A 19431-nucleotide genomic window follows, 5' to 3' on the forward strand; every position below is an offset into this window, starting at 1 on the left:
CCTGCCTACTAAGGAATGAAAATTAGGACATTAGGCAATCAGGGTAGAAGGAAAAGGTTCAAAGAATGATGGAATTTTAGAACTAGATGAGACCTTTGAAAGCATCTGGCTCAGGAGGTGTCAATAGATAGAAATAGAGTGACTTTTAGGGAAATTTTTTAAAAATAGGTTTGGTTTAATTTAGGAAATGTCACTTTAGTAAATATTTGTAAAATAAACCTCCTTAGTGTTTGTGACAAATTTTTTAAGGCATCTTCATTGTGCCACTTTGTAAAACAATTTAAACATATGCACTAATCCACTTTTGGGATTTTTCTTAATTAGATAATCAAACTTAATCGACGCCTCCAGCTTCTGGAAGAAGAAAACAAAGAACGGGCAAAAAGAGAAATGGTCATGTATTCGATTACTGTAGCTTTCTGGCTACTTAATAGCTGGCTTTGGTTTCGCCGCTAGAGGTAACCTCGGCTCTCTAGCATACTTGTCAAAACAACAGGAAATATAAAGAATTTGCAAACTTCTTTGTTTCTGTCTCTGCATTGTATGCCGTTTTATAATCCATTCACTGAAAATGTATTTCTTTGAGAAAGAACAAAGGACCTAGAATTACAGAACTAAAGGGATGTTCTATTGCTCAGTTGTATTTATTTCTAGTCATACCTGAAGTAACACCTACTTAAAACAACTTCCCTTTGCATGTTTTGTAAATAGGCCTAAATTTGTTTTTGAAAGAATTTGCTTCTCTTGCCTCTGTGAGAAAAGACTGCACTAATTTTCTGGGTTGTAGAGAGGGCTTATAAAATGGATTTGCAAAAGAATCTGTAAAAAAGAGTAGTATCTGTTTTTGTCCTGTGTTTGAAACCCTGTTAGAAGAAGTCATTAGTGAGTAGGCACTTTCACATCATCTTTCCTTTAGCTGACATGAACACTTTTAACATTGCAGTCTGGTGCCAGATCCAAAAGAACCAAGCCACATAATATATCACAAGTATCTTTATTAGGCACATGTTTAAAACAAATTAGAAGAATTCTTGCTAACATTTCAACAGATTATCCAGGAGTGTGTGTGATATGTATTTTCTTATTTTAGTCTTAATTTTGCAGATGTTTTTCTATGAAATACATTTTTAAGCAAGTCCATGTGTGAGTGATTTAAACGATTACGGAAAAGGTACCAATGTAGTGTATTTAATAAACTGTCAAACTAAAGCAATATTTGTCTTTTGAAAAAATTTATTTCTTCAAATTTTTACTGTGAACATAAGTAGTGTATATGATGTTAAATCATGACTTTGGAGTGTCTGGATGGAACAATTGATTTCTCAGTAGCAGAGGAAGCCTATGTGCTTTCCCCCCTTTTTTTGGAATCTTCAAACCAGTAGATGAGGATGACACTAGTGAAATGCGTAATTTAATTATTTTTATATCTATAAAGCATCTTACATTAAGAAGTCTCATGTTTTTGTATCTTCCTTCCACTATAGAGTATGGCCCCCAAGATCCTTAATCTCACAGAGTGCAGAACACCAGTGAAACCTGTTCCTGGGAGTCTTCAGCTATGAGAATACTCACTCTACAGCTCTTTTTCTTTTTTAATTCAGGGACTGACGTAATCCCCATATCCTCGAACATCCAGTGTCTTGGAGGCCAATGGAAGGAGCTCCCTCCTGACATGTTCAGTGTCTTTCTTGCAGGCAGTGAGATTGGGAGGAGCTCTAGGTGGGGACGGGGAGCTCCAGTGTGGAGGCCTGGCCTTCTCAGAGAACCGTGGTGGGCTGCCTCCCCAGGTGTAGTCCAGGGCAATGGCCTGTCGTCTGTGATGGAATCGTGAATGTCAGCCAGCCTCGCGTCCTAAACTAGCCCAGGCTCAGGCATGTCGACGCTTAGTTACAGAGAAAACCCGTCCTCCGGATCGTGGCGTACTGTGGCCAGCTCGGCCAAAGGAAAGAGGCTCCGCTAGGAGCGGTGATCCTAGAGATGTGTATGTCCTTCCTGGGGACGGGAATCCCTCCTTTCAGTGGAAGCTCCTTCCCTCTTCCTCTGGAAGGAGCTCTGAGGGTGACCGAGGAGTGGGCATGAGAGTGTGTGCAGGCGGGCCTCTCCCAGTGCCCGTCCTTAACGCCATTTACTGTAAGCAGCCTCGAGTGGCCTGACTTCACTCTCCAAGTTCTGAACTGGCTCAGAGGAGGTGACCAGGATTTGCTGACATTGCATCTGTGTTAGTTAGTGTGTGTCATACATGTTACACACCAAGCTCTAGGGGTGCCAGGAAGAGTTGTGAAAGTCACCACTGCTTCTCATCAAGTAGGATCAAATAAACCATATCTGTCATCTCAGAATTCATTGTGTTGTGTGTAAACAGCTAGGTGGCTCAGTGAATAGACCACTGGGCCTGAGGTCAGAGAGCCTGGAGTCAAATCCAGCCTCAGATACTTCCTAGCTGGGTGATCCTGGGCAAGTCCCCTAACCTCTGACTGTCTGACCAAAGGATCCACTGGAGAAGGAAACAACAAACCACTCTGGTATCCCTGCCAGTAAAATTCCACGGATGGTTTTGGGCCATGGAGTCATGAAGAATCACACTCAAAGACCACAATAAAACCTCAAAAGTGGAAACCATTTTGAATTCTAATCCCTTTGAACAGAATAAAAGGTTGAGTATGAGATGATGAATTTCATAGGTATGGAGTTCAGGGGCTAAACGGTAGTCCTTTTAAAAATTATTTGATATGCTTTTCTCATATTTAGCATTGTATGCTAGACAATGAAAACTAAAATATGTCTGATTTTTGCTTCCGTGACCTATCAAAAATGAGAAGGGAAAAAAGAGGGGAGGAAGTCCTAGTGATACACTGACTCTAACAGTCTGTCAGTTGTTGATATTGCAGTAATCTAGAAGAGTCAGTAATGTTTACAGTTAAGTATAAGTATAAACCTACAAACACATCTTGTTTTCAGTTATATGATTTAAAATAATTCCTCTTGGAATTACCGATTTTTGTCAATTTATACACAAGAAGAAGGTTTCATACGTTAGTTCTGTTTTGAAGAATGCTTTTTATAGAGCATATTTTCAGGATAACTTTTTTTTCCTCCTAATAATCCCCTCCTGTCTTTCAACTTATTACTGAGTTCTTTTGGCATTGAAATGGAACCAGTTTACTGGGCATCAAGTGGAAGGGTAAGCTTAATGTTTTTATATCTAATATTTAGTTTAACAATTTATTATGTACTTAATAAGTGCCTAAGTATTCTGGGAGATACAAAAGAATAAGTGACGTGAACCCTGTCCTCAAAAAGCTGACAGTCTATTAGATAGATACATGCAACTGTTAAGGTAATGGCAGTAAGACAAAATCTTGTGCCCAAAGTCATGGCATAGTCATACAGCACTGTCTTGTTCCTTTAGGAACACAGGAAGAATGAGATTATTCAAAGTCATGAGATAACTTGAAAGATGGGTAGGATTTAGATAGAAAAGAGAGGGTCACCTGGCATAGCATTATGAACCATGACTTCGAGAAGGGAATGAGCATGGCACTACATGAGCAGGCCACGAAAGTTTGACAATATGCACAGAAATGACTTTATGACCTAAGTAATTATTATTAATACTTAAGAGCCAAACTACACAAATATTTTAGTCATTTTATCTTTTTAAATGGATGACTCTTTTCTGTTTGCTTTGGAAAATGACTTTTTGATTGAAAGCTACTATGGGAAACATTAGAAAAGGATGTATCCTTTTTTTTGGAATGGGAGAATTGGCCCCCAGAACAGTCAAGCTAGGAGAGGCACACTTCCAAAAAAGTGAGAAGCCTCTGGGAAAATGGGGACTTGGTAACTCGGTATAGTTAATCCAGTTTCAAGAATCTCTCAACTCTAGGGATTTCATATTCCTTAAATTAGAATTCCCTTGCTATGTACTCAATTGAACAGACATTCAGAAAAGCTTTGGCAGAAAAGCTCAGGCATTAAAATTGTCCAATTAAAATCAAGGTTAGTAAATCATACATTAATTCATGAGTATTTCAATTACATACTCATGATCAAATGCAAAATTTTTTCAAACAAGTTAAAATTTCAAGGTGGAAAATGGCTTTCTTAAAAAATAAATATATAGGGAGTAGCTGGATGGCTCAGTGGATTGAGAGCCAGGCCTAGAGACGGGAGGTCCTAGGTTCAAATCTGGCCTCAGACACTTCCTAGCTGTGTGACCCTGGGCAAGTCACTTGACCCCATTGCCTACCCTTACCACTCTTCTGCCTTGGAGCCAATACACAATATTGACTAGCCCTGTAACAAATAAAATTAACATAGAAGGATATGTATAAAAGATATTAGGGTTTAAAAAAATAAATATTCAAATTCTTAATGATGCTATTTTATTATGAGTAATATAAGAAAAATCGGTAAATTGTCAATTTTTTATAAAACCTTCCGATTGCATTTATGTAGAACATTTTTAAAAGCAAAAATTCTAGGAGTGATTATACTGAGAATGTTCACACAATCTTATAGTTTTGTCTATTTTATTCAATAAATATACAGCATTTCTTGTCTTTAAACAATTGCCTATATAGAGAAAACATTTTTTGAAAGTTTTGAAAATGAAACAAAATTTGACTGAAAAATAACATTTAGATCACAATTTCATGTGGTTGACTAATATCTCAGCATTGTATATCTTAAAGATTACATTTCCATTTCAAAGTGGAAACCTCTTGAGAGTGAGACTGGCCTTGTTTCTATATTACCGTCTTATTTTATTGCTTCCCCTCTTGGAAACTCCAGCAAGGCAGCCAAGCAGCCCAATCACTATCTGACTGATACTGAATAAGATCTCAAGAACCGCAACCAAAAACAAACCAACAAATACTGTAAAGTGAATAATCCTGTGCCTGTTTTCTTCTGAGCTAAAGGTAAAACCTTTGCTTTGGAAACTATTTGTATTAAAGTTGACAGAATTGTTGGAGTGACCAGGCTGGCAGGTAGGAAAGTAAAACCACTGCAGATCGAATTGATTACGAATGGTGCTGGAAAGAAAAAAAGGCAGAAATATCAGAAGCAATATATCCAGAAAATAAATGTAAAATAATAAATAATGTAAAAACTAATAAATATAAAAAGTCAAAATGGGCTTTGATGTATTATGTGTAGAACCTGATAAATTATGGATGATATATTGTATTTCCTGGTAGCCTCTGTCTAGCTCAAAGATTAGTTAAGTGAATTTTGTACAAAATTGTATCCTTTTCATCTTGAACAGGATTCATAGACCCATGCCTTTTTCGTTAATATCTGTTTTTAAATATGTTTGACTAAAATGGTTATCTTTTTAGATTAAACATGGCTCTACCAATAGAAATGTGAAAGAGCAGAAGCTCTTAGCCTAAAAACATTCATGTCATTGTTAAAGGAAAAATCCATGTTTTCTTAAAGTCTGCTATGATGCATTCCTATAGCTGACTTACAACCTGAGTAAGCTACCTGGTAGCATCCACAGTTTATGAAGTAGAAACTGTTCACTAGTGCTCTACCACCCTGCAATGTGTACTTGATGCCTGTTACTAGGTTGCTTGGAGAGAGGGCTGGAGATACACATTATTATATACTCTAACCTACTTAAAATTGCTCAAGAAAAATGTTTGCCCTTTCACAATGTCAGCAAACAAAAACTGGAAGAGTATTGTTAGAGAAGTATTGTTTTTTTTTGTTGTAAAAAGGTGACTAATTATGAAAAGTCAGAAGGACAGCTGCTGGATCACTGACAAATAGATTTATTGTGCTTCACAGATACTACATTATTTTTACAAATTGAAGGTTGGTAGCAACCCTGCATTGAGCAAGTCTTTTGGCACCATTGTTCCACCAGCATGTGCTCTTTTCATATCTGCGTCATATTTTTGTAATTCTCACAATATTTCAGATTTTTTCCTTATTATATCTGTTATGGTGGTCCTTGATCAGTGATCATTGATGTTGTTCTTGTAATTATTTGGGGGCACCATGAACCATGCCCGTATAAGATGGCAAACTTAATCAATGTTGTGTGTGTTCTTACTGCTCCACTGATCTACAGCCGTTCCTCATCTTTCTCTCTCCTTGGCCTTCCCTATCCCCTGAGATACAACAATAATGAAATTAGGCTAATTATTAACTTTATAATCTAAGTGTTCAAGTGAAAGGAAGAATGAATCAATGTGGCAAACTTCACTGTCATCTTATTTTAAGAAATTGCTACAACCAACCCAATCTTCAGCCATTTCAACATCAAGGCAAGACCACAAAAAGATTGACTCACTGAAGACTCAGATGATGCTTTTTTTTTTAAGCAGTAAAATAGTATTTTAAATTTAGGGATGTTTATTTTTTAGACATGATACAATAGCACACTTAGTAGTCTACCATATAGTGTAAACATAATTTTTATATGCACCGGGAAACCAGAAAGTTTGGTGACTTGCTTTATTGCAATATTCCCTTTATTGTGGTGGTCTAGAACTGAGCCCACAATATCTCATGTTAGTATCATTTACTCTAATATGTCTGGGTTCAGGCATAAGCTTAAGTGCCCGTCTGGAATAAAAGAATCTACATTTTTAACACCCATCATTATTGCCATGGAGGTAGTAGAAAGAGAACCAGTATACATCTTAGTTGTGTGACCCTGGATAAGTCACTTAATCCTCATGGCCTAGCCCTTGCCATTCTTCTGCTTTGGCTCCAGCTAAGCCACCATCTTCCCCGGCAGTCACTCTTCTGCTTTGGAACCAGTACACAATATTGATTCTAAGTCAGAAAGTAAGGATTATTTTTTTAAAAAGAACTAGCCTCAATGTCAGGAAGCTCTGGCTTCCACTCCCAAGTCTAATATACTGGCAATGTGATGCTGGGCAAGTCATTTGGCCTCTTGTTTTTCCAAAACCAAGTTACATAGCATTTACGGATCTTTCGAAAGAGTAAATGTTCTCTCTGAAAATTCCTCATCCCACAGACATCAGAAATCTGTTAAAAGGGACAGAGAAAGATCCAGCTACGTCTAGGAGGAATCATCGTAATTCATCCAGTCTTTGCAGGCAGCTCATTCCGAACATGTTGGTCCTTTTCCTGTATTGGGTTTTTGTGCCATTATATTGAATTCCTATCTCCATGCCGATAGATCAAGAAAAGCACTACCAGATTTCAATGTCTCACAAATCCATTTTGCTTTTTTAAGATAAGAGAAGTTAATTATCAGTAATAAAGGATCCATTAACAGTCGAATTAAATTTGCCGTCCTTACCTCAAGTTTTTCATTGCCATTGAAAGTTCACACTCCACTGTGCTGTTGCCACTGTAATTGCAAATGAGCGGTCCTTCAGAGAGAGCCATTAGAGACAGGAGCATGCAGTAGAGAGCTCCCCCAATAGTCAGCAGGCTCAGGGCAGAGGACAGAAACATCTGGGGGAAGGCGAGTCACATTTTATTCATCTGAAGACTTAATAGTCAGTCTCTAAAGCAATATGTGCAACATCCACCTGCAGATATCAAAAGCTACCACATCTTAGAAGCTGCTGGCCAACTGTGCAGGTCCCTGGACTTGTTCTGAGCAGCCCTGGCTGAACGGCAGCCGTTCTGGAGGCCAGAGAGCTCTGGGGTAAAACAAGGAAGAGCCAATCCCTACCTCAGAGTCCCCATAACGTAGGAGAGGGCCATCGCAGATCATCCCTCTGGTGGCTGCTTTTACTCCAACCTCTAAAGCCTTTGCCCCTCCCAAACCCCATTAACCTGCCTAGCTTAAACTATTCAAAATCAGTTTCTCTACATTATGAAGGAGAGATTGTTGCCTGGCCAAGACAGATGGCAACTAGAAAAGAAGGCACGCCTCCTGAAGGGAGCTCGGGTCATCGGTCATCACTCCTGGTGCCAGCCTTTTGGGGAAGGACGCTTGGCAGCCAGGTGGCACAGTAAGAGAGCTGCCCTGAGGAAGATCCAAGTGGAAATAGGTCTGTGCTGCGACCCTAGATAAGTCACTTGATCCCTCTCATCTTCAGTTTTCTCTGTAAGATGAGGATAAGTGCTGGAACCTCGAAAGGCTGTTGTGAAGATAAAAAGGAAAGAAGTGCGGCCCCTTGCACCCCTCGCAGCATTGAGGGTACAGATGGAAATCAGACCTTCCCTGCTCTCTGGAAGCTCACATTCTAAGAGGGATGCAACACTTGGAGGAAATTTCCATTGACAGTCAGATGGAAATGACTTTGGGGTTGCAATAGCACAGCAGATGGTGATGCATCTTTAATGTCGTTTGTACTGGTGAAACCACATCTGTTTCTGATTTGGAACCATCTGACAGTGCTAAGGATGTTGGGGGTCAAGAACTTTCTTTTCTGGGCCTCCAGTAGCTGTGGACACTTACACTCAAGTACTTCCTGAGCTGTCCCCAACTCACTTTTTCCACCTCCTATTACTTAAAGTCTTCTGACCACTATTCCCCAAACATGTTCGATACTATCCTTCCTCAGCAGGTTCCCTCTACATGGAATAAATTTAGAAAACCAGGAAAAGTGAACAGTATTAAAAAAAATTTTTCTATAAAATATTCACCCTGTTCCTTCCCCTTTTTACTCCACCCCCCCAGTATTAACCTAAGTAAGTTTCCATATGTATAATTTTTGATTCTATGGTTTTTCCCACTTAAAAATTATATTTACATATATGTCTAGGTAAAGTGCCTTTTTACATCTTGGATTTCTTTTTACTAGAAAAAAAAGGGTCTTTTTAGGTAGTGTTTTGTTTTTTTATCAACATTAATGCTGCTCTAAAAAACATAATTTGGATGTTTGGAAGTTGTAATAGCCCAGAGTGATTCTAATCAGCAAACAGGCTTCATGTGTTACAGGCTGGGTGTGTATTATTTCTTAGAATTATAAAGTGGTCAACACCCAACATACTCAATTACTACTGCTCTTGGAGGGAAAATAAGGCAGCCTGATCTAGCAAATAGCAGGAAGACCCAGGGCAGGCCTGGCCCAGGCAACTCTAAGACTTCACTTTCAGAGCAGGTGCTGATCCATCGAGAGGAAGTTTCCTTTAAATCACACACATAAGAAAGGGGGGCTATTTGTGAATGGAAACTGGGCCTCTCACAGAATTCTTTCATCAAATTCTGGCCACTTCTTTGTTTCCAGGAATCATGAAGCTATATGGTATTAGACTAGGCACTGGCCAAAATGGAGAATGGGCCAGTCCATTATTTCTAACTTTTCCCACCAATGGTGACCAATGACAGAAGTTTGACTGGAGGGATGGACTGTGGGAAAGAAAGCTTTTGGTTTTCTTTACCAGGACAGTACTGTGACTAGTATTTGTTTCTATGCCAGTGATATGCTGCTGGGTTCTCTATTTTCATGCAGGCAAGAAGGAGTGCCAAATACTTCCCCCTGTTCCCAAGAGAGCTCTCTCAATACCTATGAAGATGGCAGTGTTTATATTTTGGGATTAAAAAAAATCAGTCCTTTTGAATATCATATATTACTAGAGACAACTGGATATAAGGAATAGGCCTCTGTCCTCACAGTCAGAAAGTCAGGAAAACCTGGGTTCAGTTTCTTGGACACATATTGGTGGTGTGACTCAGAACAAGTAGTTCCCCAGACAATTCCTTTATTTTTTTAAACCCTTACCTTCTGTCTTAAAATCAATACTAAGTATTTTTTGGAGGCAGAAGAGCAGTAAGGGCTAGGCAATAAGGATTTAAGTGATTTACCCAGGGTCACACAACTAAGATGTGTCTGATATCAGATTTGAACCCAGGACCTCATCTCTAGGATTGACTCTATTTCCCGAGCCTCCTCGCTTCCCCTTCCCAACCAATTCTTTATGGCTAAGTTGCAGAAAAAGTCCTGGTGTGTTTTGTCCGATGTCCTGCAACCAGAAGCTCCCTATACTACTGTAGGTATCTGTTTGTTCTTTTAAATGAATAAAAAATAATTGAAACACTATTAAAGTTCAATTGTTCCTGCAGGAGCCATTTAAGCCATTGTCTGTCGGCATCTATAGCAAAGATTCCTTGAAAAGGAAAAAGAGCTGCAGTAATGGAACACAGGATCAATATGTGAGGAAAGTGGAATCCCTATTCCATTGGGGTCCATTCCAAACTATGGCAAGCTGGAAAGACAAATGGGAAGGTCTTCAAAGTCTGTCTTCAAAGACAGACTTCTCAAAGGCAGCTGGGTGTCTCAGTGGATGGAGAGCCAGCCCCAGAGATGGGAGGTCCTGGGCTCAAATCTGACCTCAGATACTTTTCACAGCTGTGTGACCCTGTGCAAGTCACTTAATCCCCATTGCCTAGCCTTTACCACTCTTCTGTCTTGGTCCAATACTTAGTATCAGTTCTAAGACAGAAGGTAAAGGTTTAAAAAAGTCTTACTTGTATATTAAAAATAGCCCTAAAGACTTTAATTTACTTTGTGATTTCCCCAAAAATCTAATTTTACTTGCCTATAGTATAAATTCTGATGTCCTAAAATGATATTTAGATTTCCATACTCTAGCCTGAATATTTCAAATTAGCATAGAATATTTACTAACCACCAAAATCTTTTCTTAGTCCTATTTAATCCATCAGCTACAGATTATTAGTTTATAAAATTAGACTGGCCTATCACACATCCCCATTTTGTGGTTATTGACAAATAGACCACATAGAAAAGGTGGCTTTTCACCATATTTTCAAGATTACACAATGAATATTAAACCATAGCAAATACCAATATTACTCTGATCAAGAAATGATGATGAGGATGTTGTCAAAGGGGATGGAACAATCATGCAATGAGAAAGGTACAACATAGAAAAAGCCTAAACGCTTTATTGGTTTCCTGAGATTTTAAAAGGTCCTGAGGAAATTCTCCCATGTTTTAGGTAAATCCCCAATTGATTATTTACTGAAAAACGTAGACAAAAATTATGAAAGGATGGAACCAGTTTCCATCTTCCCTAGGGATGGTGTAATAGCATTAAGATCACAACTCTATATGATTATCTGTTAATTTAAAAATGACTTCATCTAAGATTAAAAAATAATGTACTCATGTAGGGTAGGTAGGTGACAGAGCAGATAGAGCACAGGGTCTGGAGTCAAGAAGATTCATCTTCAGGAGTTCCAATCTGGTCCCAGACACTTACTAGCTTTATGAGCCTAGGCAACTCAGTTAACCCTATTTGCCTCAGTTTCCTTATCTATAAAATGAGCTGGAGAAGGAAACGGCAAATCACTCTAGTATCTTTGCCAAGAAAACCTCAGATGGGGTCATGAAGACTGAACAACATTTGCCTGGGTTCAGATATGACTTTGAAATGATTTGCTCTTTTGCAATTTTACTAGTACAAGATTTCTAGTATATTTTTTTCTTGCTATCTTTTCTAGAGTATTTGCATTTCTTTTCGCCTCTAGAGCAATGTTTTTAGAAATGATTCACAAGAGTACTGAAGTTTCTTAAAACAGCGTGAATGAAATTTTTACTATTGATTTAGTAAAAAAAAAAAAAAAAATATATATATATATATATATATATATATATATATATATACTCTCCTCTTGTCTTCAAAGTTGTGTTTGTTTATGGGAAAACTCCTCACTCTGATCTCACTTTAAAGGATTTCTTTTGAGCCCAAAGGTCATCTTCCAGTTTGTCTGAGAATGACTTTTTTTTTTTCCTGGCAGAAAACTAAGATTCTCTCCCTTTTAACCACTGTGAAAAGCAAAGGGTCTTCATTGAAGCACAAAGGCAAAAAGAGGGGAAAAGAGGAGGTGACATGTGTTGGGCAAAACAGACCACTACCTCCATTTGAATTATCTCCCCTCATGCCTTGGTGGAGATAGACTAAACCAAGAATCCTGAGAATAGCCATGCCTCCCAGACCTCCACCTTGGGCTCCCCAAGCCATCCTTGAGTTGAACAATCACTGTTGAGTAGGGGCCCACTTTCCTTGCCCCCCTTAGGTAAGTAAACTCGATAGCCTAAGAAATAGCAGCACCCCCTGGATACTGTTCCCAGCCCAGCTCCTATAGCCATCAATCAGCCCATGAAACAATTTCTATAGGGATAAAAGGCTTAGCAAAACAGAGGCTGGAGTCCCTGATTTCTAAGAAGCCACAACTACTGAAGAACTGGAAGAGAAAATGATTACCACCAAAGCCCTTGCAAAGTATTGTCAAATGGACCAACATCAGAAATAGATGATTATCAGCAGAAATGTCATGAAAGATGTGTTCCCATCACTTTTGGCACCACACCTAATGGCCATGGGATCTTTCCATAGGATTTGCATCTGAAATCTGTATTTTAGGGGGAAACCCATATGAATGTGAGCACCTCAAGAGCAGGGGCTGGCTCGATTTTTAATTTTTTTCCTCAGCACCTGGTTCAATGCTTTTGTGCAGTGTTTAATACACCTTTTTGTATTCCCTGCCCTCACATTTTTAGGAAAGGGTGCTGGAACATATATTCCCAAGCCAGGGACTACAAGTGTCCAGTTGGTATTTGAGAATGAGACTATCTGGCCTTCTTGATTAAAATAGTTATGTTTTCTTAACGACTTCTAATGGTTCATATCATTCTACAATAACAACTCAAACAATCTGGAGGACTCTCACCAAATAGTGTCCTTCAGTCTTGCTGAGGTTGTTCTCAAATGAACTTTTAAGATTTGGCATGAACCTTAGCCTTCAGGTAACTGCCACCAAGTAAAAAACTGTTAGGTATTTAATAACTTTGACTCAGTAGTCTTAAGATTATATAAAATGATTATATGAAGACAACACTCCACCCTCTAATTTTATAAACTAAAAATTAAATTACAAGTAAACACGAGACAACCAGAAGAAAAAAAATTTAATTTTTGCTGATTAAAATAGAAATCTCTCTAAGTTAATTTTCATGTAGTTAAAGCCTCCAACCCACTAAGTCTAGGATATTTACATTCAGATGCCATTCTATATCCCTCATCTCCATCTGTGGGGAGATTTGTTTAGTTGTTCTCACTGTGCCTTAAGTTGGGAAGGGAGGTCCTTAGATCTCTGGTTTTAACTAGATCAAAGAGTCTGTAATATAATTCAAACTCTTTTGTTTATTGTTCTGACTTTGAAACCAACAGTTTTCCCCTCCATCTATAGTTAGGCTTTCATTTTTCTTTGGCCTCATTTGACTGTCCTTTGTATCTGGCAGGAGAATGCTGAATTTTTAAACTTTGACAGGACATAGCATGGATTTTAATATACAGTTCAAAACATTAATGCAAAACTTAATAAATCATGATAAAACCAAACCAAAACTGACCTTACCTCAATGATCCACACACTCAAATATGTTAAACAGCCTTTAATTCTAAAACTTTAGGATTAGAAAAACTAAATATTGAGGAGCAACTAAATATTTATGAAGAAAGGGAAAATTTTTAAATCATAGTTAATAATATCTCTGTAGTACTCCGAATCTCTCTCTCTCAATTTTTTTTTTGTAATTCAAAATACCAGTGATAGACATCTAGTATCATTTCATTTATGAAGCTCTTGCAATAGCCACTGAAATCAGTTCTGTTCCCCCAGACACCCCATACTTACTCCAAATCTGTTGTTGCAGCATTTCCTTTTTCTTGCAGCCAGGCTTATTACAGTTGCTGGAATGGCCTGTAAATTACGTCAACAGGAAAGATGAATGTAATTATTTCTCAGCAAAGGAACAGTAATGACCTTGTTTGTTTGTTTGTTTAATCATAAGTTGTGAGGAAATAAGGACTCAAAATGAGAAGGAAATGTTGACCATTAAACTTGTGAACCCACTGATGCCTTCTGGCTGCTATGTGGCTAAGGAATCACACAGATAGTTTTTTTTAACACTCATTTTAAGAAATTTTTGAGTTTCTGATTCAATCATTCTGTAGGGCAACTTGGAACTGTGCCCAAAGGGCTATAAAACTATGCATACCTTTTGATGCTGTGATACCATTACTGGGTATGTATCCCAATGAGATAATAAAAAGAAGGAAAGGATCCACTTATGCAAAAAATAGTTAAAGCAGCACTTTTTTTGTGTGGTAGCAAAGAATTAGAAATAGGGGATGTCCATCAATTGGAAAATGGCTGAACAAATTGTGGTATATAATGGTGTGGAATACTATTGTGCTATAAGGAATGAGGGCAAGAATGATTTCAGAAAAAGCTGGAAAGATCTACATGAACAGATGTAGAATGAAATGAGCAGAACTGAGAGAACATGGTACACAGTAATAGGAATATTGTACAGTGATCAACTGTGAAAGACTTTGCTATTCCCAGCAATTCAATGATCTGGAACAATTCTGAAGGGCTTATTACGAAGAATGCCATCCACCTCCAGAGAAAGAACTGTTGGAGTCAGATGTAGATGTAAGCATACTATTTTTCACACTAAGTTTATGTATGAGGTTTTGCTTTTATATGAGTGTTCTCTTGCAGCAATGACCGATATGGAAATATGTTTTGCATGATAATACATGTGTAATCCAAATCAAATTGCTTACCATCTCTAAAGAGGGGAATGGAATTCTTCTCTGGATATTATTGGATCTTATTTGAATTTTATAATTTCAGGAAATGTATGTTGAAAATTGTTGTGACATGTAAATGGGAAAATAAAATATCTTTGAATAAAAAAATTTCGAGTTTCAAATTTTTCTCCCTCTTACCCATCCACCGTGCATTGGGAAGGTAAGCAATTTATAATATTAATTCTACATCTTAAGTCATGCAAAATGTATTTCCATATTAGCTATGTTGCCCCCTCCACCTCCAAGAAAGAAGGAAGAACAAAAAACAAAATGAAAAAAATGTTGCTTCGATCTGTACTCAGAGTTCATCAGATCTCAATCTGGAATTGGATAGCATTTTTTTTTACCATAGGTCCTTTGGAAATGTCTTGAGTCATTTTATTGGGCAGAGTAATTAAGACTTTAACAGTGGATTATTGTTACAGTACTTCTGTTACTATGTACAATGTTCTCCCAGTTTTCTGCTCACTTTACTTTGCATCAGGTCATATAAGTCTCCCAGGTTTGTCATTTTCTATAGCATAATAGTTTTTCATCAGATTTATATACCACAACTTGTTCAGTCATTCCCTAATTGATGGGCATTGCATAAAGTTTTAAAATATGAATGGTTTGCATTAGATAAAATGGAAAAATATAAAGACTAGAATTTTAGAATGTTGCATGCTTAACTCGCATGTAAGTTCATTAACAGCCTCATAGCTCAAATTTTAGAATCAGATTCTTTTTAATTTAGAACTGGTTTAATCTTCCAAAATTCACTAACATTCTTGGTGTGATATAACGTTCCATTAACAATTTTAAGTTATTTCATGATTGATTTAACTAAGCCATCAGTTTTCCCCAAGCACCTCAAACAATGACTATGCAACATTTCATAAGAACAATACGCCTTTATAGTACCTCCGCAATAAAGCTGAGTTTTATTTGCTAGACGGTTTGTTGATATAAATGAGATAACTTGAAAGAAATCAAAGAAAAGAATATAGGAATATTTGAAACAACATTTTAACTGATTCCTAAGTAACTTTTGGAAAGGTACTCAATCTCACATACATTCCCATTTATAAAATAGAGATAGTACCAATTTCAGATTCTAGGATAAGATAATTACATTAGTATATGAGTGCTATCAAAGTAACTATAATATTTGGATAGTTCCAAATCATAGACTTAGAGCTCAAAGGAATTTTAAAAGTCATCTAGATCAAACTCATTTTATAGATAAGGAAACTTGGGCACAGAAATGTTAATGATTTGCTTAAGATCATCCATGTAGTAATAGAGTCTAGGTTTGAATCTAGTTTCAAATCCATGTTCTTTCTACTGTTTTATACTTCACTGAGGAGGCAACTACAGAACTAAAATGCTTATTTCATAACTTATGTCCTTTTTATTTAAAACCAAGATGGTGTTGTAGAAAATAAATCAGAAAAACAGATATTAACCATATGTACATTTACAAGTACATATGCATTTTCTTTTTTGTTTTGAAATCCTATGAAATGATATGTAGATATATGATACAGAAGGATAATTAAAACTGAAATATTATTGACATGATTATTTGTCTTGAATAGTGAATAGTCCAAAATTTGATGCAACCTTAGACAGATCCACGAGTTACATACCGCCCCCATTTTGGTCTAATAAGTGCAAAAAAATTCAACTGTTAGGGATTACAAAGGCAGAATGAGCCTTTCCAACTTTAAAAATGTTGACTTTTCACGATGAGATTGGATGATGAAATGGAACAGATGAAGCTCCTCTCTGCTTTCAGACATACAATTAGCCTTTGAAAGTTCTCTTGGAATTGGCAATAAATCTTTTCCACTTTAAATTCATGTTCCTTCCCAAAGAATGAATTAGAATAGAATAGAATAGAAGATATTCATGGGAAGAAGAGAGAATAAATTATTTAATTTTTATTTCCTGGCAACAGGTTTTCTTGGGTTTCAGGTATCACCTTAATTTGGGCTTAGTAAGGAAACTGGGTAATAATTAGCACTGAAATCAGAAATTCTCTTGTTCAAAGGAGAGAAAAAAGGAAGGTGTAAAGACTGATGAGTGAAATGAAGAACCATCATAGAGAAGAGTAATTTAAAATGTCTGGAAAGATACATTAGATTGTGAAGGGTCCTTAAATGCTAGGTTAAATAGTTTATATTTTGTCCTTTTGGTAGTGGGAAACTATGGGAATGATACAGTAAGGCATGCATTATTTTATTATTTTATTTTTTGTTATTTTAGTATTGGTGCTGCCTTTCAACTGGAAACATGCAGGAATCTAATTCCATCTTTTTCTGAGAAAAGTAATGTTATAAAACCATAATGATTTTTTTTAAAACCCTTGTACTTCAGTGTATTGTCTCATAGGTGGAAGATTGGTAAGGGTGGGCATTAGGGGTCAAGTGACTCGCCCAGGGTCACACAGCTGGGAAGTGGCTGAGGCCAGGTTTGAACCCAGGACCTCCTGTCTCTAGGCCCGACTCTCACTCCACTGAGCTACCTAGCTGCTCCCCATAACCATAATGATTTAACCATGCCAAATGAGAGAAAAGGTAGTGTCTCATCAATAATCAGTTCAAAATCCCTTATCATTTCATCTACCCCAATCCAAGAGTAGACAGCTTTTTCCTGGTTACTCTTTACTCTGATGAACAGAATTTTGTGGATTTTGAATATTGTACACTTTAAAAGTACAAGTAAATTGAATGTGTAATTTAAGGACATATACATATATGATTAATGTAATTTAGGATATAAAGGTATCTTGGAGAGAAAACAGATACAAGTAAGGATAAAGTTAACACATGGAATTTTATTTAGTTTAAGTCTGGATGCAAATAAGCACAATATCGTCCAATAATTTTCTAGGTTGGGACAAACCGACACATATCTTATCAGAATCTGGGACATCAAAATCAAAGTTCTCAAACTTCCTCCTCAGCCTCAGAGGCACTGCCACAAAACGTCCATCTTGCTTATTCCTGCCCTGTACAGTTACTTATTTCATCCTCACCCAACCTAAACCTCCTCTATATACTTCCTTATTGCCATTTTTTAAATCCATCTATGGAAAATCACAAAAGGAACTAGAGGCAAGCACAATCCCCAACCCCTTGCATGCCAAGCAAATTCATTTGGCTTTGACTTGTTTCATATGGTCCAGCAACACTTGGCTCTGTCTCAATTACTTACTAGAGTTCTTGAATATCTAAAACAAGTCTTTCCAGAAAAGATAAACATATCATGTGGATATAGTCACAGGTTTAGTTTTTGTTTGTTCCCTTGAAACATGGCAAAATAGTAGCCTTTAGACACTAATCTCACTCCCTGCATATTTTGCATTAGAGTGACACCAATCTTCTTGCTGTCCCTTAAACAATGTACTCCAAATGCCTGACTCTGGGCATTTTCATCAGCTGGTATCCGTGCTTGGAAAGCTTTCCCTCTTCATCTCTGCTTCCTGACTTCTTTGGCTTCTTTCAAGTACCAGCTAAAACCTTACCTTCTATGAAAAGCCTTTCCTGATTTTCTTTAACTCTGATGCTTTCCTTTTGGTAATTATCTCCCAATTATCCTGCATATAGCTTATTTGTACAGGGTGGTTTACTTGTTATCTCCCCCCATTAAACTATGGATTCCTTGAGAGCAGGGACTGTATTTTACTTTTCTTTGAATCCCCAATTCTAAGTATGGTACCTGGTACACAGAAGGCCCTTTAAAATGTTTATTAAATGACCAACCCCTTCATCTCCAAATTCCAAACCTTTTCTATGTAGTTTATATAATACTTTCGTATCTCTCTAATGCATTTAATGTCCATTAGTCTTCTAATGGGCTAAATATGTGTTATATATCTTTCCCAAATTGTGAACCCCACAAGGAGCAGTTTGGAGACTTTTATCTACACTTCACCTATCTCCTAGTACCCAGCATAATGCTCTAAATTCAGTAGGCAGTTCATAGATATTTGGTGAGTTGACCTAAATAGATTTAAACAGAATTAAAAACCCATCTTCCCAAGCTTTCCCTGACTAGCTTCCCCCAATTCTGATCACCCTCTTATTCCAAGTTCCCCTTCCCCCATATTTAAGTATATAGTATATATGATGACAATATATTTACATGTTGCTTTGTATTGTAATACCTCATACATCCAGTTTATCTCTTGATTTTCTAGAATATCTGTAGTGGCCAAATCACAAGACTGGAGTGAGGATCAGTTGCAATAAGGAATGTAAAAATCTGCTTAAATACAAAGCTATGTAAATGTCAGCTATCAGTCAAGAGCCCAGAAGTCAGTAAAAACAAAACAAACAAAAACAAACAAAAAAAAAAACAACCTCCAAGAAACCAAACTAGAAGTCACAATCCATACACTTAAAGGATCAGAGGCTTTACCCAAAGGGAATAGCTTCCATCTCTCCCCAAAAAACAAAAGCCAAATCCATGAAAGGAGGTCTCTGAAGGCAAAACAGAATCTTCTTTGATTAAAGTCGTCAGGAAACTGCTATATAGCAACCTCTCTATTTCCTTTGTTCCTCTTTGAGATGGCAATAGGAATCTTCTATCTTGAATATTAATTAAAACAAAATCATTTTGATTTCAGAGTGCCATCTAAAAGGTACTAGACCCAGTATCAAAAGGAGTAAGTTCTCTTCCCTGAGAGTTTATTATTTAAAGATGATTGGGGGAGGGGGGGGGGAGAAGCTGGGTAGCTCAGTGGATTGAGAGCCAGGCCTTAGAGGCAAGAGGTCCTGGGTTCAAATTGGACCTCAGACACTTCCCAGCTGTGTGACCCTGGGCAAGTCACTTGACCCCCATTGCCTACCCTTACCACTCTTCTGCCTTGGA

General features: G+C 37.4%; 2 protein-coding genes across 19 annotated transcripts in view; one reads left to right on the forward strand and one right to left on the reverse strand.

Annotated features, from left to right (window-relative positions):
• The window catches only part of MFF (mitochondrial fission factor), a 44001-nt gene extending 42788 nt beyond the window's left edge, over window positions 1-1213 (forward strand). For all 18 annotated transcript variants that reach the window (XM_044670797.1, XM_044670806.1, XM_044670804.1 and 15 more), the window contains one exon: window positions 325-1213. In XM_044670797.1, coding sequence (XP_044526732.1) covers window positions 325-456 — 132 coding nt within the window. In that variant the 3' untranslated portion in view covers window positions 457-1213. The remainder of the gene's footprint in view (window positions 1-324) is intronic.
• Window positions 1214-4607: 3394 nt separating this feature from the next.
• TM4SF20 (transmembrane 4 L six family member 20) overlaps window positions 4608-19431 on the reverse strand; it is a 27310-nt gene continuing 12486 nt past the window's right edge. Inside the window, exons 2-4 of the mRNA XM_044667597.1 lie at window positions 13607-13672; window positions 7286-7443; window positions 4608-5036 (exon numbers count right to left, since the gene is read on the reverse strand). Of these exons, the coding sequence (XP_044523532.1) occupies window positions 4754-5036; window positions 7286-7443; window positions 13607-13672 (507 nt within the window). The 3' untranslated portion in view covers window positions 4608-4753. The remainder of the gene's footprint in view (window positions 5037-7285; window positions 7444-13606; window positions 13673-19431) is intronic.

Source organism: Gracilinanus agilis, chromosome 3, assembly GCF_016433145.1.
Source record: "Gracilinanus agilis isolate LMUSP501 chromosome 3, AgileGrace, whole genome shotgun sequence".
Taxonomy (NCBI): domain Eukaryota; kingdom Metazoa; phylum Chordata; class Mammalia; order Didelphimorphia; family Didelphidae; genus Gracilinanus; species Gracilinanus agilis.